The sequence below is a fragment of the Solenopsis invicta genome, chromosome 9 (assembly GCF_016802725.1).
Source record: "Solenopsis invicta isolate M01_SB chromosome 9, UNIL_Sinv_3.0, whole genome shotgun sequence".
Taxonomy (NCBI): Eukaryota; Metazoa; Arthropoda; class Insecta; order Hymenoptera; family Formicidae; genus Solenopsis; species Solenopsis invicta.
The window spans coordinates 12,845,393-12,867,750 of record NC_052672.1 but is presented as its reverse complement, the minus strand read 5'-3'; the positions used below and the strand labels follow the sequence as shown (position 1 = coordinate 12,867,750).

Genomic DNA, 22,358 nt, shown 5'->3' with positions numbered 1-22,358 from the left:
TCACGATTGTTGTAATTGTGAAACAGACGCATCGGTACGTCACACCCTCGCTCGCCGAATTGAGGGACTTGCCATACAAGCACAAGCACGTTCTCATGCTGACACGCATACCCGGCGCGGGCGCCGAGCTGATTGTGCTGATCTTGCAACGGTTGCAAGGATACAATGCTTTCAAGCACATACGTTTGCCGCCGGGCGATCGTGGACTCTTATCGAATTTACGGCAGGTTCGAAAACAAATTCTCCCCAACTTCTACAGACTCTCGACTTGACGTTAACTGATCACTGTATCGATAACTTACATTTTTTTATTTATAATATTTCATAAGAGGTTTTCGGAGGCCGCTACTTACTCACGTCGCAAACCATAAGATATTCTTGTTTCGATAGGAGTTGATGGTGGAAGAAATTACGAATATCATCAGACAGGAAGCTATTCCCTTGACTTTTGACGGGGACGTGAGATTCCTGAACTTCTCGGAATTCGGACGGCAAGGGCCTACCTTTATATCTTTAGTGAGAAATCCTTTGAAGCCACGAATCTGGCAAAGGTAAGTATATATTATGTATAAGATATACCTATTTAAAAATTAAGAAAGAGAGAAACAACAATATTGTTTTGCACAATTAAAATCGAGATAAAACAAATGACGAATCAGCAGGATCTTAATGCTCAATAATATCTTATATGATTTTAAATACATTTTTTAGTTTTTTTAAACTGCCTGCTGTTACTTTCGGTCTTAAAACATAATTTTTTTAAAAATTGAAATGGAGTATCACAACATTATTAAAAATGCTTATCAGCATTAGTATTATTAAATTATTAATTTAATATATAGTAATATTCTAGTGCAATTAAAAAATTGTGTTTTAAGACTAAAAGTAAGGAAGCGCAGTTTATAGAATTAGAATAATGTTTATAAAATCATCTGCTGTAACCGTTCGTTGGTCTTCTCTCGATTTTAATTATACTTTACAAACCACGATCTTATATTAATTATTGAATATTGCTTTGACACGATTCAGGCATCGAAAAGGAGAGGAGAAAGCGCTTTACCATGGAGCTATACCTTATTTTTGTGGACAAGATCCGCGTTGTACGTACGTATCAACATTTCTGTTTTAATTAATAAATCTCATTGGGTATAATCTCATGTAACATTTTATTGCGTACTGAGTAGGCATTTCTGTTAATTTATCTGGACGCGCTGAGTGAGGATAAACAATTTTGTGGGACAAAAAAAAAGAAGTGGAGTAGCCGCTATTGATTCTCATGCTACACACGTGTTTTTCCTCCAGGGAACGAAATAACACGTGGGCGATGGAACGAGCTAAAACAAATGTTATTCGATGGTATCCTGTTGTTGGCATATTGGATTACATGGAGGAGTCGCTAAATGCGCTCGCAGTCGAATTTCCCTATTTTTTTAAGGGCGCCATCCGCGTCTATGATCATTTTCGTAAGTACTCGTATAAATATTTGCCGGTCCATATATCTATGTAATATAATCTTATTGATTGAGCGTTCTCCGTCATTCTTTCACACCCATTTTTCTTATGTACAGGACCGAGAGAGAAGCACCCGCCCATTTCTTCGGCAGCTTTAAAGCTACGAGTTAAAGACACAGCTTCCAGAAAAATGCTTGCACAAGAGGTAGATTTTTACCATTGGCTGAAATCTCGACTTCTCAATAAAACTTTTAACAACGGCTGAAGATACAGGTCCTATAAAGGTAAATAATCGATTGTGTAATAACAAATCTTAAATAACAATAAGTAATGAATTTTCCGCGTTAAAAGGATTAAAATGAAAACAAAAAAAAAACTGAAAGAATCATCTTTTATAACTTCGTAATTATTGTACCAAAGAAACAAATGTGAACTTCTCGTGCCATCTAGACGTTGACTCTGTAACCACATACACCATCCTACGTAGAGGATAAATCATTGGCGACTATCGTTACGTGGTTTTTATCGATTGTAGCGCATCGTTTTGTCGGAATAATTTTTATAACTTGTAATAGAGCGTATTCACAAATTACGAAGCCGCTACAATCCTTATACGTCAATGTAATTTAATATTTTTAAAATAAATACAGAAGAGTACAAAGAAATGCTTTAGATACACGTCATTCCCTTTCTTTTCATTCTCTTTTCCTGTGTCCGCACATTTTTCACCAAAAACAAAAAATAAGTGCGATCTGTATAAACAGCTAATTACGTACATAAAGATAAACGTAAAATTCTATTTTTCTTTCATAGACAACGTCCTTTACAACAAAAATAACATGTGTATCAAGTACATTGTTCTCTACGTATAATTTACTCGAAAAAAATATTGGATGTTATATTCTCCAATATAACATCTTGCAACGTGTCGTGAGCACGATTAATTTTTTATAGATTCTGCAGAAAATAAAAATATAAAAAGATTCATCATTATCGTCATGATTAGTGTGTACACATACTTATCGTGAATGAAAGAGTCAGGGAGGATCGGAAAGCGAGTTGGATTGATTCACTCGTGGGTGATGCATGCAACAGGATAACAGGATCATGTTGATGTACAGATGGACGAGCAACAACATGAGAAACGCGTGCCATCACTTCTTTTTCGCGTCTTTTAACCCGGCGCCTGCGTTGAACTTGAAGAAAATAATATCGCCATCCTCGACTATGTAATTACGGCCTTGTTGTCTGTACTTTCCGGCGGCCTGACAACAAAATAAAATATATGAAATGAGTACAAAACGAATGCCATGTACTAATTAATATGGAAATTGTTTCAAGTACTTTTACTGCTGCTTCCGAGCCCTCGTTTTTGAAATCTTCAAATTTCATCACTTCCGCCATGATAAATCCTTTTTCAAAATCCGTGTGTATCTTCCCCGCAGCTTGAGGCGCTTTCGTGCCTTTCTGCAAAATTAATAGAACATATTTTTAGATAGCATTAACGCATTGATAATGCGGATAAAAATAAAATTTATGTTAAATATAATAAAAGAAAGAGATACATAAAAAATGTACAATCTATAAATCTAATATACAATTTAAATTTTTTAATAAATTTTTCTATTAAAATTTTTTCATATAATTTAATAAATCAATCTGCAACTTTTGTTAAACTTTATTACACTACATAAATCCGTGCCTACCTGAATCGTCCACGCCTTGACTTCGTCATGACCGGACGTGAAGAAATATTGTAACTGTAGCGCCCTGTATCCTTGTAAAATAATTTTGTCAAGTGCACTAAACAGAGGAAAGAATAGCGAATAAATACAAGTAATAAGTATAGGTGAAGAAATGTGTTTCTGTTTACTGAGATCAGGATAGGTGTCTGCTCTCTATTGCTGAGCACGAAGTCGTGCGTTTTTCACTTTCCGCGAATTACGAAAAAATAAGGCACGTCCGCGGTCAAAGCGAGAAGTGTCCCGATTTGTGGAATAGGATTGTCTCGAGCCAAATATCGTCTAATGACAGGTTATCGCAAGCGGAGCCGTCCAACGCGCGGTGGGCCCGACGAAAGTCCGAGAGTTCAGAGAATACACATAAAGCCGAACGACTTAATACCGCAATTTTATCATTCCGACTTCGGCCGGGGACCTATTCCGGGGGCGCCCCGGTTATCTGCGGTCTCGAAATAAAATCACGGTATCTTTCGTCCCTTCGTTTGTATTCCCCGATTATTAGGCGAACCTGGGGGGGATCGCGAACTCCCTTCTACTTCCTCACTGCCGCGAAAGTCCGAGAGTGAGAGATTACATAATGAACGTCGTAGAAACGTGTCAAACGTGTATATTCCTGTCGCTCACCCTTTTTTTATTTCCTCTAAGTATTTCCCAACACATCCGCATCTCTTTCCCCCTTATTAAAGCACTTTCTAGTGTATCGCATTGGATTTAATTCAATGGTTGTTCAATGCTCTAATCAAGAGTCTCGACTCGTAATTACAACTGTATCGTACGGCTCGATTAAAATTCACTCTGACGAACAAAAAAAAAAAAGAGAAAGAGAGAAGATCGTGATGCAAGTCCGTAACGCGCATACCACGTGCAACGCACGCACCGCCCTGGGGTACAAATGACCCGCTAACCAATCGAATTGCCGAACCACCACCGATTACGTTCTCGCTCCACCCACCTCCTCGATTATACCGGCGTGCCCGCGGGGGCGGGAGGGGTTTTTATGCAATTTTGCAAGAATTTGAATAGCCGTTCGTAAAAATATAATGCGCCGCGGTCGAGCCGTACGAGCCGGCCACGGTTTTTATTAGTCGCGGCGAGAGTGGGACAGGGGGCAGAAGGGGGGTCTAGACGCCAACCGTGCCCACCATTATTATTACCGTTAGAGAATAACTCGGTGCATAGCTAAATGTGGGAACTCCCCAAACTCGGTCGAGGGAGAACGCGTCCGCCGCGCGCGCGAGATTTTACGAACGTCCGACCTCCTCTTTTCCCTGCAATCTTGCGGCGCTTCGTCGCCAACCGGCAACGAGCAACGTATGCGAGAGGGCCACACTACCGAATTTCTCTAAGTTTTAAGGCGGCGGTAAACGACGCGGGGTACCGTACCCCCTTATTTGCGAGCGCGACACAGCAATATTTAGTGGGTAAAATGTTAATAATCGTTATAACGGACCGTGGAAGCCGTGGGGAGAGAGATACCAACCTGGTGACTTTGTGTTCCTCGAAGTATTTTGCGCGCTCCGCCTCGTCCATATCGAAAATCTTGTTTTCGAAGACGCCGCTGAAAGGGATTAACACCGCGCCAGGATCGTTCTTGTCGACCCACTCTTTTATCTTGATTAACCTGTTACAGAGAGAAATGCGAGAGATGTAACTAAAAAAGTGAATTACACCACGCGGGACTGTACTCGTACGGCCGGTCTTTAAATCGCCTACCATTTGTTCTTCTTGCGTATGTAGTCCTTCTCCGACAGGTTCACCAAATAGATAATCGGTTTTGACGTGAGAAACAGATATTTGTTCAATACTTCGATCTAAAAAGTTCACGAAGCGTAATGTAAGATCAAAGTGGAAGATTCTCTCTTGTAGGAATTCACGATAAGATGCACGTGAAAATAAAATTTTTTAACTTACATCGTTGGCGCTCCAATCGGCGAACCTGATGTGCTTCTTCTCGTCCGTTAGAACGGCCTTTACCTTCAGCAGCGTATCCTACGACACACGAATTGCAAGGTTCTGTTCAATCTTGAGATTCGTTCCTGTTGCGTAACGACCTTATTTCTCGACAATCAAACGTAATGACTTCGACATTCGTCGATCGCGCCAGACATTCGGATGCACGAACACGGGCCGTCGAGTAGGATAATTTCGCGATCGAATCGTGATTAGAGGATCGTACTGGACTAGTCGAGCGCGCGGACCCATTAGAGAGAGAGAAAGGACGAAAAGGTAGCTTCGAATTCTCGAAAACTTTTGCCAAATTGCAAAGTCGAGAACGAGGGGGAGATCGGTAATTGCCGTGGGTCAATCCGCGGAAGGAGGGTGATCCGACGATCGACTCGTTCCAGGAAGCCTCGTTTCGCCCGCGTTCTCTTAATTTCCTCGGTAATTTCGTAGTTGGCCTGACAAAGGGGATTGCAACTGTACTCGGTAGACGTTCATGCGCCGTGTATGAACATCGAGCGAAAGGGAAAGAAACGCGAGGAAATTTAGACTCGGACTCTCTTAACGAAAAGCAGGATCTCGGTGAAATCGATTCGACATAATAATTTAAATTTACGCCATTTTGGGGAAATTTTACGTGTAAAAAAATATGCGACTGCAACATATCGCATACGATTTCGTGATTTCACAATGTCGTATACACGTAAAAGACCTCGCACAATTTTTATGGTTCTCAGAAACGACGTGAGCATGTGGGGAAAAATAAGTAGCATTTTTTTTCAAGGGAGCACGTTTTGAATAATTCAAGACTTGATTCCATTCTTTTATCTTTAGAGATGGAATTGAGTTCAACATGTACTCGTGTAATTTTTACATTTCTTTTATATTTAAGTAATGATTTTACGAATAAGTTAATAATATTATTAAAATTAATTGAATTTATTCTCTTAGATTAAAAAACTCTTGAATATAAAAATTACTGAATATAAAAATGGTCTAACAGTAAATATTTTCTAGAACAATTAAAAATTATTTTTTCATTTTATTTACATAAATATTTTAATCAAGGAATTTTTAACACTACTGGTAAATAAGCTATTAAGTTTCACCGAGTCAATAATTTTTTGTGTTAAATAAAATTTTTTTGTTTGAGATATTTTTTTTCTCAGTGTACCCATAAAAAATTCGAATAATCATAGAGAGTACAAAACTATGCAAGCAAATTCAAACCTACTTGTAAAATATTTAATACTATTACTATTTTTATCTTACATAAGCTATAAAATAGCAAAGTATATAACAGTCGAAAGTCATTTTCTATAAGAATTGTGAAGGTCCTTTCAACAATTCGCCTGATAAAACTAAGAAAAAGATGAACGAGGTCGAGTGCATCGAATCACATGATTTGCGCTCTGTACACAATGTCGCGTTTGCAAGAATTAAAGTACATAAACACTTGTTTACGCATCGGCAGAATTAAGTCGATTGGATATTATCGCGTTTGCAGGAAATAAGTAATTTTCGAAATATCGTTTTCCTATGAAATTATCGCGATAGCTCAGGGTAATATGTGTCACTGTGGATACAGAAAAAGTCAATAGTCGTTTTGCGACGATAAAAGCTTCCTAAATAGCACGCCGATAAAACTCCGCAAATAAAGATACTTTCAGCTCTGATGCAGAATTTTCACAGAAAATTCTCTTCCGTTCTTACGATTGCGAAAAAAATTTAGATTTTCCATTGAGGAATTTCCTATTTTACTAAAATATAACAATCGGGTACTCACGTATTCGGGTTTCAGCTTCTTGTCATTGCCACGTATCACAAGCTTCTCGAGCTTCTCGAGATGCACGTTCAAGAATTCCATGTCCTTCAGTCGTAATTCCTCGCTGATGATATCGAGGTCCCTCACGGGGTTGACATCGCCCTCCACGTGGGTGACATCGTCGTCTTCGAAGGCACCTAATATAAGGCACAATTAAACAGAACTCGCGCGCCGAGCAAGGAAGCCTAATCTGGAGCTGCGCCGATGTGCTCGCAAGTAACGCTCGCGTCAATGCGAGCCTCGCATTGCATGTCTGACTGTTTAAGCGCCGCCGCCGCCACCGCCACGCGAAGATTGCCGGGTCGGTTTAATTGAAAAAATTACCACCTGTCAGCGGCCTGCCAAGGCGTATTAACCGCCAGAACTGCCTCGAAATGTTATTTTCAGTACGAATATTATTAGGTATATAATGTATATACCTAACGATCGTTCTCTCAGACGAATCAGCAGCCGTTTAGCGAATTACTACGTGTTGCATTATCGCGAGTAAAATACGTGGATTTACGCCCTCGTGGCCCTTGCTTCGGATGTGAGAAATATCGCGTGCCGGTGATTTTATTAACAATTACGTGTTTCTTCGCGAACGCTGTAAAATAAATTCACATTTATTTAGCACAACGTTTACATTCTACGCGGAGAAAATATTGTGGTAAGGGCGATAATACTTCTAAGTGCTATAATCTTTTTTTGTCATATACTGAAATATGATATTGAAGAACGTTTGGACGATAATTAAATTTTTATTCAAAGACATGTACGTTTTACAGGATTGCTGTAATAATTATTGAAATATTGTAATATACAATTTAAAGAGATTTAAATTCTACAAAAAAAAAGAAAAAAATTTTATAAATCAAATGTAGTTAATTTTATGTTGTATGTTTTAGTAAAAGTTACAGTATCAATTCTTTAGACGTGACAAAAAAATTAAGTATGTCATATATTTTTTTAATTGTTATAAAAATACCTACGTAACCTTTCGTAACGTGAATTGTAATTTTACTGATGAAAATGCACATGTAATGAATTATCAATCGTTATAATAATAAATACTGTAATGTCGTTACATTGTAGTGTTGCAGCATGTAAAAAAAGAGAAAAATGTAACAATTATAATTTGTGTTATAATTTCTCTACAATATTTCTTGTCTTTAGTCGTGATAAATATTAAAAATTTTGCTAACCAATTAAATTCTTCAGTTTCAAATAGAATTTCTCCAGCAATTTGAAATTTTAGAATAATTGATTAGAGAGTTCGCGTTAAATATGCGCTCGTATAATATGTATTCTATAAAAAAAAAAATCCTTTAAATTTATATATTCGTCATAAAATAATGTCTTCTTTTATTTGTTATTTACACGAGAAACGTGTGATACAAACACGGACATATAGCATTCGCGCAACGAGGCAGGTCGATCGATTGGATTATCGCGAAGGACAGTAATGTAATGTATTTCCGGGAAGATAGCTAACGACAGCCATAACACATGCTCGCAACGCCAGCGAGGTACGTACACGTGTGTATTGCGACACATACGTGTCGTAAAAACAAGTTCGCATTTTCACGTACAATGGATAAGCGAAGTGGGTAAATATCCAATTTTGTCGACGAGATCAAGGGACCATTCTGTCGCAATATTAAAACACATCAGCGCAAAACATTAAAACAATATCAATAACGGCGAAAACAAATCGAGCAAACTTTAGCCAAGGGCGGTGACGAATGGCAATGTGTCAGGTGGTAGCGTACTTACGACAAAGATGAAATATGCCGTCGCAGGCTCCGATGTGCGAGAGAAAACTGTTTCCTAAGCCCTGTCCCTCGGAGGCGCCTTTCACCAGTCCTGCGATGTCCATTACGTGCAAGAAGGCCGGAACTTTACTGGAAGATTGAATTTCTGATTACAAATTATCAGGCGAGAATAAAGGTCGGAACGGCACGGTTTTAATTACAGTCCAAACTCGTCAAAGTCTAAATCGAGGCAAGTGTAATCTGCTACTACACGTGGTGGTAATTTCGAGGACGCAGCTCACGCTTTTCGCTCGCTGATTTCATCGCGAGGATGGAGGTCACTGATGATCGCGAATTAAAGGTCGTAGGCATGTGCCGCGTGATGCACGCGCGCGGAATGAAAACCGTGGCGGCGAGGAGGTGGGGAGGGCAGGAGGGACAACAGTGACAACGAGGTGTATTTAAATGCTAATGCCAACGGGCTCATTAAACAATTAGCCTTTGAAGGGAGGCGTCGGTGAAAGTGCACGAACGGGAGGGATGGTGTATTAGCTGGCTTTCATCATGGATCGTCGAATCATCCGACACGTGCCGGCAGTCGGGGTCGGTCGGACATATAGATGACGAGAACGTAACGATAATAGGGCGGGCGAGAGGGCACCGATGAATCGGCCGCTCTTTGATCCGACGCTGTTTCGCATTTTCAATGCTTCGATTCTCGGTCGGATCTGGCGCAAGACAAACACGATTTACATTTAGTCATTCGCGGTATGAAGCTGATCGAGGAGAGAAAGAGAAGAGCGGAGAAGGTTTATTACGTGCCAACCGACTCTCTCGCAGAGTAATGAGACTCGCGCTCTTTCTCTGGCCCACGTTTCGACGATAATCGAAAATGATTGGCGTGCCGCTGGTTGCTACAGATCGATACCATATTATTTTCTAGGTGCCGTCGTCCTCGTTGCCGTGTTATTTGCCGATTGTTTTATTCGAAAATCTACCCGTCCGAATGCTGCTCGCATTAAGAATGCTGCATCACGTGCCGAGGCGAATAAAGAAACGTGTAGCGTTAGCTTGGCGAACGGGGAGTTCGCGTTTCGTAGACGAATTTAGACCAATCTGCATTGCAGATCGGACCCCCCCCTCCCTCCTCGCTCCCTCCTCTCCCCCTTCGTCATGCTCCGGGAATAAAAGCAAAGAAGTATGGAAATGTCCCCGGTTATTCCGACTCGTTTCCCTTCACGAGGGTGCATCTTTACGCGGTACTATATGCCTCCGTTCTGTTATACACATTCACCCTACGCTCTACGTTCAACGTACTTCAGGAGCATTCGTCTCGCTGTTTCTTACCTAGCAGGTTTAAAGTATTCGCAAAGGTAGTCGTATCTCGCGTCAGGCACCGGAACTCGACGTGCTGGAAAAGAAAATCGGATAGCTTAAAATCTCAACGATGAAAAAGCGATTAACGACATAACGTACAGATATTTATGACTTGATGATGATGATGAATTAAACGCACGACAATTATGAGGAAACGTTTAATCGGAATATTCTGGCACGGATACGTAGGGATTAACTCTCCTCTTCATGGTATCGGTAACGATTTCTATAACTCTGTCTTGCTCGATGATTCGGTTGTTCGCGGCCTCGTAAAGATCCACCTCGGCCGCATTTTCGGTCACGTTGTGCGTCTTCAAGTAAACGCCGATGTAAATCGCCGCGCTGACAGCCGTCGACAGGCCGAATATCTTCGGACGACGAGCGGCGACCAGATTCGTCGCCTCGACCAGCGTTTTCGCTATCGTTTGTTTCAGGAAATCCTGATCAGGCAGAAGTCCTGGTCGCGCTTCCTCGGTCGGCGGGAGTTTGCGAGGAAATGCAATAACCGAATATTTACCGTGCTGCGCGAGGAACTTTTCGCGACACTCTTCGCTGCAGAAGAGATATACCTTATCCTTGAGGATAACACCTAAATCAATTCTGCCTGGTGTCAGCGTGCGATCCGGCAGGCCGTCAACGTAGGTTACTAAACACAATCCGTCGGCTTGGAGACGTTGCGCCCAACAGGCGTGCTCCGTATCGACTGTCTCCCGCAATATTCGCGGTCGTTCGTCGAGAAGAGACGCGGTAGCAGGTGAAAGATAGAGCAGCGGATCCTTAACGAAGACGTCCATATGTTGCAAACAAATCCAATAAAAATATTTCCTGAACTGGATCATTCCTTGACTGGTCACCGATTGACCGGAGGTCTTTAAGGTGTTGTCGTGGAATAAGCAAACGGGACAATACGACTCGAATCGACTCTGCCGCAATCGAAACTCGTAGGGTGATACGCACATGTGCTTCAGACTGTGAACCTTGTCCAAGTCCGCCTCACGAAAGTAGAGCACGATATCGGCGAATCGCGAACGTATCGCGTGATCCGCACGAGTCCACACGTGCCACTTACTTTTAGTAGCATCCAATTCGACAACGTTCTGTGAAAACTTTTTCAGCCAGTCTCGAAAATTCGTCTGACCCGTTTGCCAATCCTCGTAACGTCGTGATAGAAAACTGGGGGAGAAATTCAATGGAGTTTTCGTGTCATCGTCATTCCAGGAGAGGCATTCGAGGCAGAAGTCCAAGTCCGCCTTGAGATCGAGCACAATCATCGGCTGTATTCCTAAGATAATTAACTGCTCGGCTTCCTTACGATTCGAAGGACAGTCGACGAGAATGTAGCCTTGGGTTGCCGCGAATGGTCCTATAGAGAACATTTCGATGGCGCGCGTTACAGATTCGATCGAAGCAGAATGACCGGCTCGAAGCTGATCTTTGATCACTCGCGCCGTCTCGGTCCAAGGATAATATTTCAAAATGTGGCGCAGCGCCTTGCCGCGAGTAATTACCTTCATGCCGTACGTTTTCGCGAAACGCTTCGCCAACGTTTCTTTTCCACATTTCGGCGGTCCGATGATGGAGATTCGAAGCGGAAGTAGCGGCGGACGGAGGTCTCGCGCGAGATACTTCGGGGGATCATTCAGAAATGCGGAGAGAGCTGCTTTGCCCGCGAGGAAATAAATATATGAACAGCGTACGACTGGAAAAATCTGATCGCTAGCTCTCATCGGTAGGAACATTGAAATTGGTATCGCGTTGGTGTACACTTGTACGGGACAACATCGACCGAAGGGACTGAGGAAACAGTAGCCGCAGTCGAGAAGTCGTTCAGCTGTGGCAAGATCGATGGTGTATGTGAGATTTTCTTCTCGCTTCTCTTCGGCATTTTTATCAGCGAAATTTGCTTCGTTTTCCACGACTGCTGTTTCTTCCAATATTTCGTTCCTCTTACCTTTCTCTTCGACGTTCGCAGCGGTAGTTACGACATCGAAACGACGTTTAATACAATTTATCACGTATTCCATTACATCTTCGATATTTGCGAGATTACACTTCATCACGTTTCCTTTAAATTCAGGAATTTCTTCTTCGAATCTCGTCCACTCCGATTCGAATTGCGTTAAATGTTCAAGGTACTCCCATTTCTCGTCTTCATACAACATTCTATGCTCTTCACGATCCGCCTCCGCATCGTCCGTAGAATCATTATCAAGACAAGAAAAAGTGCGAAATTTACTCAGCAGGTAGGCGTACGGCTCTTCTTCGAACAAAAGGATAATGTCCTCGAAAACGATATTAGCCTCGTCCACAATTTTTCGCCAGACTTCAACGTCCACGCACATTCCATCGACAACGTATCCGCCATCTCTTCGAAGCTCTTCTTCTAACTTTTCATCAGGTATTCGCTTAATGTTTTGAATAATAATGTCAGCCTTTTCATCAACCGATATATCGATAGGCTTCAACGAAGCTCGCATATTCAAAGCATTCTCGTACAACGCATAATTTTCGCGTTGTTTAACTAGGTCTTTCACAATTTCATCAACATTTACGACCGTCCCGCCGAAAACCTCTGCTAATCTTGCGCTAAGTTCCGATTTACCGGCGTACCTTGGTCCAAACACCGCTATCTTGCAGGTCGGCCGCGGATTCGGCGGTAATAAAAAAGTTCTCGGATTTTCGATGAACAAGTTCTCTGCCTCTCGAGAGGAAAGAAAAAAGATCTTATCGAGAAATCGCACCGCGTGCTTCGAAAGTCCCTTAACAGCTCGTCCTTGAGCTAGCTCGACAGGGCAGTAAAACTTCCACGCGGAAAGTCTCCAGGGGAATCTGGGAGACACGACTTCTCTCCGGCTGAGAATCACAAAAGCCTCTTCAGCAGATTCTTTCGCGAAATCATCGTTCAAGTTCATCTCCGGGGGTGTTTCTGGAAAACGTACGTCGCTCTGTCCGATCATTTCTCTTGGAAGGATCGACGGCAGTAACGCCAAAGTATGCAAACGAGTTTTGAGAACTTGAAGTATTCGTCGTACGGAACTGCGGCCGTCCACGCGAACTACATGCTGCGGATTATGCAAAAGGATCCATTTATCTATTACTGGCAACGTCAATCGCTCGTAAAGATCACATTGAGCCTCAATATTACGCGTCACGTCGGATATTGGCTTCACAAATCTTTGATCATCATCCGCGACGAATTCACTTACAACTTGGACGTAGGAGGTGTTCGATTCCGAGGTGTCGTATTCGGATACCTTAAATTCGTTTTCATAAAAAATATCGCCTGTTAAATAGTTTACGCTCTGACGCGCACATCTACTCGCGACGTCTTGCTTCGGACAGACGAGATAAATAATTGTCAAGGGTTTAATCGGCCATAGGGTAAATATTTCCTCAATCTGTCGAGAGATCTCTCGCTCGGGATCAAATTGCTTCTTACAATCCTTATCTCCGTGTACCTCGTAGGATTCAACAGCCGCGTTTTCGCAAAATTCTGAGCAAACGTCATTTGCATTCAAGACAGAATTACTGAAGCATGATGAATAATTCAAGCTCACGTCGTTAGGAATAAACGGTAAACACCCAATGACGTAGCCCCTGTGTCTGACGTCTCTCATCCTGACTCTGCAGCGTATCAAATTCATAAGAACTTCTGGTCCTATGGATCTACCGAGTCGCAGAATTCTTTCCATGTATCGACCTTTGTCAGTACTAGCATCGATCTCTTCTCGAATTAGCGACATGGACGATATTAAAACGCAGTTCCAAGCTTCAGCTACTGCTGATGCCACATTGGCACAATCTAATCCAGGTTTCCCAAAAATAATGAAACTCGGTGGATCGGTTCTAAGATAATGATTTACAGCTTCGTCTTTCAAATGAGAATCTTGATCCTTAGAGAGTTCTTTGCGAGACGAAGCTTGCGGCAAAAGCTCCTCCTTTTCGAAAAGCTTAGAAACGGTGGCAATCCTTTTCATCGGATGTATATCTTCGGCAAAAGCGTAATATAAATTAGCCTTTGGACAGACGATTGAGGGGGGTACGTTTGCAGAAGTCTCTTGCACACAATGAGAATCTCCGATAAATGGTAAAAAGTCTTTTCTCGTGATAAACGATCCGTCAACGAAAACCTCGACATGATTCTGTCCCTGCTTTTCTAAAAGTTTGTCGCACATTTTTGGATAATTAAACAGCAACTTACATCGGCGATTTCAATTTCAATATTTTGTCACGTGGCTATATATCCAAGCAAGGTTAAACAAGCGAAGTCGAAATGGCTTACGTTACATGCGCTATTTAAATTACTATTTCACTATAATGATAAATAAGATGAAAAATGTTTTATGCTCTGGCAAATATATTTATTTTAACGTTAATTCTTTGATTAAAAAAAATATATCCTAAGTTTTAAAATAAATATTTTATATCAATTTAAAAATAGATTATTTTATATTAACATTTATTTCGATTGAGGAAATGATGTTAAAATAAATATATCTACTTGAACATAAAAAAACCTTTTTTCAGTATAGTGCAATTTAAAATGAAGAAGTCTGATTGATTATTAATAAGATTAATAAAGAGGTTAATGGTAAAATTATTAATAAGATTAATGAAAAAATATCGTTAGATAACTCGATTATATTTTAATGATACAATATTGTAGAGACAGGAAAGAGGGTTTGAGGTTTAAATTCTAACGACGTTATTCAAGATTTACACACGAGTAGAGTCAAGATATACTTATTTTCATTAGGATCGATGGTGCAGAAGGGGAAGTTCTCAGCCGCTGCCTGGCTCTTGGTGAGAACGTTGAAGAAAGTAGACTTCCCTACATTCGGTATTCCGACTATGCCCATTTTTAAATTAGTACCAACGCGACCGATAAGCGGCTTCCGCTCGGGTTCCTCGGGCTTCTTTGGAGCCATGCTGGACATACAAGACGTCGCCGAGTTATCCAAAATTTACCCGTGTCCTCTGTTACAGAATACCTAATGTGGAACGAGTGCCGCGCACGAAGCGCGGTGCGGAGCATAATTGGCTAAACGGCCGACAGCGACTCCGTCTGTCGCATCTACGACGCGGAACGTGTACACGATGTTGCTCGAGGGTGTTGCGCGTAGACGATACTCGCATCCCCCGAAATACTTAAGCGCGGCTGCGATATTTCGTGCGTGCATGCGTGCGTGCGCCGCCCGGGGCGCCCAAGCGAGATATAGGAATCCGCTCCCCGGCATCGCTCTCTCGAAACGCTCGCGGTGACTAATTATATTAATGCGGACGGCACATCGCGAGCGATTGCTGTATTTACCGCGAGATTGAGCCCCCCGTCCCGCCGGCATACGACCGGGCCGCCGCGCTGGTATCAAAGACTGCAAGAAAGAGGGCTGCGCGGGAGGAGGAATATGGCCGGGCGACGGGGGGAGGGGAGGACCCGGGATTACTGGGCACCAAAGCCGCGAATCACCGGCATCACGCCGAGAATCCGCAACCGCGCCCGAGGCCGCCAATCCGCCACCGTCTTCGCGGTTCCTGTTCCTCCTCTCCCCACGCCTCGCCGTCTTCCTCTCTTTCCACCCCTAGCAGCGGTCCGCTTCGCCTCCCTCTTTCCCTCTTCACCGCACTCTCGCGCGTTTCAACGCGAAACCACGGCGCCTCTCGTCGTTTTTCATCGCGGTCCCGGGGAAATTTGCAAATTACGATAATGGAGGAGCATCTCTCGAAGAAGCGTTCCGCCCGCGATGCTACCCGAGAACCGAGAAAGAGAGAGAGAGAGAAAGCCCCAAGAAGAGGCTGCCTTGGCGCCGCGGCGTGACCGTCCCTCCCCTTTTACGACGTCGTCTCGCTTTTGCGGATCGCTAGACGCACGGCTAATGGGCGATCCCGGAGACGCGCCGCACCACGCCGCCTCTGATCGAGATTGAACCTGCGGCCTCCAAGTTGCCGTTAATCGCGAAAAATCCGTAAAATACTTTACCGAGGAAAGAACTCCTCGACGAGTCCATATTAATAATGATATGCCAAAAGTCATTATCGAGTATTTTAGTTCAGGGAGCTGCAAATTGTACTGATTTCGAAAGAATTGATATGCACTATAGAAATAATTCAAATAATTATCGTAATAAAATAATTCGTCGTTTCTCTGAGTCTTGAAAAATTCTGTTTTAAATCATACTGCTAATATTTTTATGTAAAAGACGAATCGTAAGATATGATAAATAAAAACTATTAAAATTTTATCAATTTTATATATCTGCTAAATATGTAACAAAAAAATTTTTTTATGTTTAAGTAAACATATTTATTTTTCTGATTAAAAAAATATTTTCTAAGTTTAAAAATAAATTATTTTATATTAGCTAATTTTTATTTAAATAAAAAAAATTGTGTTAAAATAAATATATTTACTTGAACATAAAAAACATTTTCAGTATATAAAAAAATTGCTTTACATTTTACTGGCAATCAAGTTAAACCATTTCTTAATTGAAATAATTATGTAAATAAAATAAAATTTTTTAATCAAGTAATTTTTTCGTGCATTTCTAAAATATTTACTGTTAGACTATATTTATATTCAAGATAATTCAATTTTTTAATCTAGAAAACAATTTAATAATATTATCAACAATTTAATATTATCAGTTTATTTTTAAAATTATTTAAATGTAAAAAAAATGTAAAAAAAACGTAAAAATACAAAATTATTACCTAATGTCTATTTACCTAATGTCTATTTACTTAAAAGTAAATATTTTATTTTTACTTACTTAAATAAAACAAACAATTGCTTGCTATCAAAATATATTTAAAAAATGTAATGTAAAAATGTGACTTTAAAAAAACGTACATTTTTTATTTAAAAAAATCAGCTTCTAACAGTATAATAAATCTACAAAATCGAATATTGTTTCTTCTTTTGATTAAATCATCATTAAGATTCAAATTATCTGAATAGATATTCGAACATAAGTAATGAAACAACTCATTGTATAAATTAATTATATTATAAAAATAATAATACTCATAATTTTTAAGTAAACCCTGTAAAATCCACTAAATCTACTGCTAATATTTTTATGTAAAATATTAAGCATAAAATACCTAATATGGTATAATAAAAATTAATAAAATTGTATTATTTTCATATACAAATACCCATTATACATACAAAAAATTGTTTTAAATTTTATATGTTTTGTAGAGTCGTAAGCAAATACAATTTATACATATATATTAAAAGTCTTCAGGAATAAAAGAAATAAATTTGATTAAACATTAACTTTTTTGGTTATAATAAAATTTTCTGTTGTAAAAAAATAAAATAAATTTTAGCGAATAGTAATTAGTTTTTAATTATGTTTCTTGTATAGTTTAAGTCTATAAATTCGAATATGATTTCTCGTTAAGATTGCATCAAGATTTAAATTATTAATTACAGTGGAAATTATTTAAAAATGAATAGAATAATTCAGTAAATTACGGCTTTAAAAATTTTAATTAAAATTTTTGAATTGTGTTTCAGCAAAAATTGTGCCATAAATTTCAAGGTTACGTCTACATAGATTATTTTACGTATTATTTACCTTATGTTTACACAAATCATGTTTATGTAGAGATAATATACAAGCAATTAAATTATTATAAATTGGATAACATAATATAGAAAAAATTAAATTATAAAAATGTTAATATATTTATAATTATATTAATAATAAAATAAAAATACGTATTAAAAATTTTTTAAAACAATATAACTTTTACTACTTCTGAATCTTCTACGATCAATAAATTATTTGCATAGTTGATACACAAAATAAAGTTAACACAATTTACATTGTAAACACGATGTAGAATATTTATATTTTACGCATAAATAAATAACCAAAAAATACAAATCTGGTTTTAGCAGCGTCGCAATTGCATCAGAGAGAAACGCATGTTTCGCCGCTAAGCGGTGCTGCCACGTGCCGGCCGGCGCGCGAAGCGATCGTCGTCCGCACCGCACGTAAAACTTAACCTTACCTCTCTACCGGAACGACGTTCGCACGACGTCGCGACCCATACGTCCCCCGAGAGCGAATCTTTACGATTTACGAGCGCTACGTCCGTGTCCCTCGCGCGGGTGTCCGAGTGCCGCTGCGATGAGCCGTGGCACGCACGTAAGCTCTCAACACCTGGCGACGTTCGCCGATTTCTCTGTCGCGTATATGCATATTTCCTCGTCGAGTTCGAGCCCGCTCGAATCAAAAGCAGCGCATTCAGCACTCGTTCCACACAGGCCAGCAGCCGTGCATCACGCGCGGCTACCGCGAAAGATAATACCTCGTATGTCCGCGTTATGTGCGCTTGCTGTATACAAATTTCGTAGCACACGATGCGTCGAATACACGAGAGCGGCACGGCACGTAGACGACGTCACGGATGGATCCTACCGGCGCGGCGACCGACCCGCGGATTGCAGGGTTTCCACTTATCCGCCGGAACCGCAGTGCACACGACGCAATATACCATGCCGCGCGCGCGAGTAGCGCTCCGTCGATGCTGCAGTTTCTCAGGGGAGAGAATCCGCGCGTGATAAAGCCGGAGCACAGCTACTTTTGCGTAGCTTCGTAACATATAATAGGAAATTAATAAGGAAATTAATTAGTTTATTAGCACATACACAAGCAGTCATTAATGCCTTCCCTAAAGAGGTTAGGCGCGTTCCAGACACACGCATCACATCTAGGTGTTCATCACACATGATTGTTAAATCTGATCTTGCCAGATTGGTCAGATCCAAGTGAGATCCAATTGGTGAGATCCAAGTCAGATCCAATCTTGTCAATCAGTAAATTAATAAGCGGCATAAGACATGTAATAAATAACGCGTAAATCGTCGGCGTATATGTTTAAGTGCACGCCGACAAATATTTGTGATATATTGTATGATTGAATTCTAGCAATTTTACAAACATTGAAGTTTCCGTTCTTCTAGAGTCGCGGTACCACCGATTACAATGGTAGAAGTTTTCACTGAACGGCGACATCGCGGACGACGATTTCCTGTGAGCGATGACTTCTTAAAAATCTGAAACAATTACAGGATGTGCGATACGTATATACAAGATCATTTCCTTGATAATTGGACATTCAAATTACCTGGTGACCGTATAATCATCGATTTTCTGTGAGTTTGCATATGATTCCTTAATATTTCTCAAGAATTTATGAAATTAGACTTTACGTTCTGTTATAACCCATGTAAATATATCATTATTAATTTCTTGAAAACTTATTTGTACTCGTGATTTCTGTTTCATCGTAACAGCCGTATTACCAGCAACAAATCCAAGAATATTTGGAAATGATATTTTATTTGTTGTAATTCAACAACTGAATTAAAAAGCTCTTTAGCATCAAAAAGCTCTTAACCGATGAAACAGGTATAAAAGCAAGAAATTTAACTTCATTTTTGTGAAAGAAGCGTATAACTGCTGCAAAACATTTTTTTGTTGAAACATTTGTTGTTTCATCAATAATTATAAAATAGCATTCTTCTTTTAAACCTTTTCTTGCAAAACTTCTACTTGCTCTTTAGCTAAACATTGATTTGTCATAGCTGTGACTTTTGTTCAACTGCAATTTATATTTTTAACAATATCTGAATCCGGACGTATTATGAGCATAATAATTTTGGTATATCTTTCATTAGAAAAAATGGCAAGTTACGTTTGTGTAAGAACGTAACTCTAATTCGGTGCTGTGAATACTTTTATTATGCGTAGTTACGTTTTAAATTAAGACAGACAGCATTACAACGTTTTAAATTAAGACGTCTTTTAAATGTCTTTTTGTAATTATCTCGTTGCATTAGGCTTGTCCTGATTATAAATTCACAAATATACAATTACGGTAAAATAAAACTTTATAAATAACTAATTGTATGTGTGTGAAATAATCAGGGCCAATAATTTGTTGCTCTTGTTCCACCGGAAATATTTTTTATGCAATGCGTTTAAATACTTTTGACGAAATGAAATTTTTCACTAAACCCCTCGATGAAAAGTCGTAGTTCTCGGTCTATGCATTTTTACGTCAGACTGGTCATGAACGCAACGGACGTCCCCATGTCGATGTCCTTCGACGCGGACGGATAATGATCGACGATGTAAAGTGGTTCGCGTCGGTACCACCGCGACATGACGCCGGTACTTGTTTATGAAGTGTCGCTATCACGACACGGCTACAAGTTATGCCGTGTATAGCCAGCCGCTTCCTGCCAGGACAGGCTACGAGCGACACGATACGTACCGCGATATATGAATGCATTTTAGCCGATGGGCGAATATCATTCGCGTCACTACGCCGCGTCGATATAGCACCGAAGATTTACGATGGCGAGATCTCGTGACAATATCTCGTGTTCACGACGGATGACGGAGTCACCCGTCCGTGACGTTGCGAAATATCCGCACGTAGCATGTTCAATGCGAAACTTACGTGAACTTAGGCGAATAATTAGGAGCCATTGGCCTGACGGAAGAAGTAGGCGACGTTTGCGCTGGCGTGACTTTCTCGCTTGAAAAAAAGGAAGAAAAAAAAGATCGGCGTTATTTATTTCGAACGTGTGTAGGCGTAACAGCAGGTAACAAAAAAATGAAACGCTCGTTGCGTAAGTATAACGAAAACGACGAATAATCGCCCCTGTTTGCCAAAAGTTGCGAAATAATCCAGATGGTATCCTAATATCAGTTGGACGTCCGGGCGCTTCGAATTTCGTGCTCGATCATTAGAGCCGATGGCTCGTACGTGTATCGTGGATAACATTAGGGCCATAATTCGAAGGATAATATTAAGATTGGCATGGAGCAAAATAGAAGACCCCGTGTGTAGCCACGACGGCTGGATCGTCGGCGCCGCGCCGTGAGATCGGACAAGGAAAGGGCAGGCCGCGACTATTCGTAGCGATGACTTAAATGCGGATGTCTGCCGTCGTAAACACGAGAAATGCGTGCGTTTCTCCTCAAACAAAGAACTTCGCGTGTTTCGCTGGCGAAATTCGTAGTGCATTTGAACCTTTTAGGTCCAACTTTTCATTATTTGATTAATTTGTAGTTAAACTTAATCTGATATTTTATTCAATGGGCCTCACCCATGATGATGCCATAAATGAAGCACATTGGGTAAAACATCAGGTGAAGCTTAATCAGGGTTGGGTAATAATTATTTAAAAAGTTAAAAGTTAAATAATAAAGTTAGAAGGTTAATAATTGTCAATTTTAAATAATTTAATCTTGAATTTTAACTACTAATAACTTATAATCAAGGGCTGGTGAGCAAGATAGATCAAAGTGCTAATTATAACAATGTTTTAATAAATATGAATATTAAATGTTTCAATCATACAATACAGTCAACCTCAGTGAAAAAACACAAATATGTGCGTCAAAACAATGTGTGATAAATTTTTATGTATTGAAAAATCTATACCTATAACGCATATAATAATAACGCCCGTTTATTAGATACTATTTCGGCGCATATATTTGTTTTTCTTTTACTAGTTACTTTAAAACACATAAATTTGAATTTATTAATTTTTTTTTTCAAACTTACAAATTTATATAAAAGAAGAAATTGTGAAAAGAAAAATACATTTCCATATAAAACAATAATATTTCTTAATAAATATAATATTAAATTTGGTAATCCATATTGCGGATTATATAATTATTTTGAATAATTTATTTTTATAAACACTTACAAATTTCTCTAATTAAATACGAATAATGCCTTTTAAAATTGACTTTTAATTTAACTTAAATTAATCTTAACGTAACTTTTAACTAGTTAGTTTTTTTATTTATGTAACTTTTAACATAATTATATTATTAATTTTATAAGCCATTAACTATAACTTAATTTAATTTAAAAAATATATCAATTTACCCAATCTTGAGTTTTTAATCATAAATTAATCAGATAATGAAAAATCGTCGAAGCGTGTCCGTCTTCGATTTTCACAGGGAATATATTCTTTACGCTTTATATATCACGTGTACAAAGATTTTACATCGCATCTACGAAAATGTGCAATCGCTCCGCAAGATTCTGCCGCGTGACAGCGGTTGAATAAATCTTGACGTAACTATCGGCGCACCACCGGCGTCCCGACGGAATTAGTAACGTAATCCTTCAATTCGCTCAATATCTAATTTGTCGAAATTCCTATAATTCGTCGATCACTAATATCCTTTTGACCGAGATTATCGGTCCACAGGGTGGGAGATGGGTGGAAGGATT

At 39.7% G+C, this 22,358-nt stretch overlaps 3 protein-coding genes across 6 annotated transcripts in view; 1 reads left to right on the top strand and 2 right to left on the bottom strand.

The window, feature by feature from the left end:
• Positions 1-2,490, top strand: part of LOC105198024 (uronyl 2-sulfotransferase) — a 56,195-nt gene extending 53,705 nt beyond the window's left edge. For both annotated transcript variants that reach the window (XM_026134698.2, XM_011164655.3), the window contains exons 2-6: positions 27-227; positions 391-551; positions 1,030-1,104; positions 1,303-1,463; positions 1,569-2,490. In XM_026134698.2, coding sequence (XP_025990483.2) covers positions 27-227; positions 391-551; positions 1,030-1,104; positions 1,303-1,463; positions 1,569-1,717 — 747 coding nt within the window. In that variant the 3' untranslated portion in view covers positions 1,718-2,490. The remainder of the gene's footprint in view (positions 1-26; positions 228-390; positions 552-1,029; positions 1,105-1,302; positions 1,464-1,568) is intronic.
• On the bottom strand, positions 1,843-18,546 carry LOC105198022 (obg-like ATPase 1). 3 transcript variants are annotated; one of them, XM_011164653.3, is made up of 11 exons: positions 18,396-18,546; positions 14,818-14,999; positions 10,041-10,101; positions 8,716-8,843; positions 6,922-7,097; positions 5,106-5,183; positions 4,908-5,005; positions 4,675-4,815; positions 3,159-3,255; positions 2,797-2,919; positions 1,843-2,717 (listed from the first exon to the last, which is right to left on the bottom strand). In XM_011164653.3, the coding sequence occupies exons 2-11, from the start codon at positions 14,996-14,998 to the stop codon at positions 2,607-2,609; spliced, it is 1,194 nt and encodes a 397-aa protein (XP_011162955.1). In that variant the 5' UTR covers position 14,999; positions 18,396-18,546; the 3' UTR covers positions 1,843-2,606. The 3 variants fall into 3 exon arrangements, with proteins under 3 accessions (XP_011162955.1, XP_039309521.1, XP_039309520.1); XM_039453587.1 differs by lacking the exon at positions 18,396-18,546 and adding an exon at positions 18,096-18,233; XM_039453586.1 differs by lacking the exon at positions 18,396-18,546 and having other exon boundaries at positions 14,818-15,016.
• LOC105198021 (adenylate kinase 9-like) lies at positions 10,108-14,521 on the bottom strand. Its single transcript, XM_011164652.3, has one exon. It carries the CDS (start codon positions 14,243-14,245, stop codon positions 10,229-10,231), a length of 4,017 nt encoding a protein of 1,338 aa, XP_011162954.1. The 5' UTR covers positions 14,246-14,521; the 3' UTR covers positions 10,108-10,228.
• Positions 18,547-22,358: the final 3,812 nt, after the last annotated feature.

What these genes read in the sequence shown, in the direction of transcription:
- LOC105198021 (XM_011164652.3), bottom strand. Translation starts at nt 14,245, where the DNA reads ATGTGCGACAAACTTTTAGAAAAGCAGGGACAGAATCATGTCGAGGTT.
- LOC105198022 (XM_039453586.1), bottom strand. Translation starts at nt 15,007, where the DNA reads ATGTCCAGCATGGCTCCAAAGAAGCCCGAGGAACCCGAGCGGAAGCCG. An exon ending in GAATACTTTAAACCTGCTAG is followed by an intron (nt 8,844 to 10,040) that starts GTAAGAAACAGC and finishes TCAATCTTCCAG; the next exon opens with TAAAGTTCCGGCCTTCTTGC. An exon ending in TCAAGGCGTGGACGATTCAG is followed by an intron (nt 2,920 to 3,158) that starts GTAGGCACGGAT and finishes TTAATTTTGCAG; the next exon opens with AAAGGCACGAAAGCGCCTCA.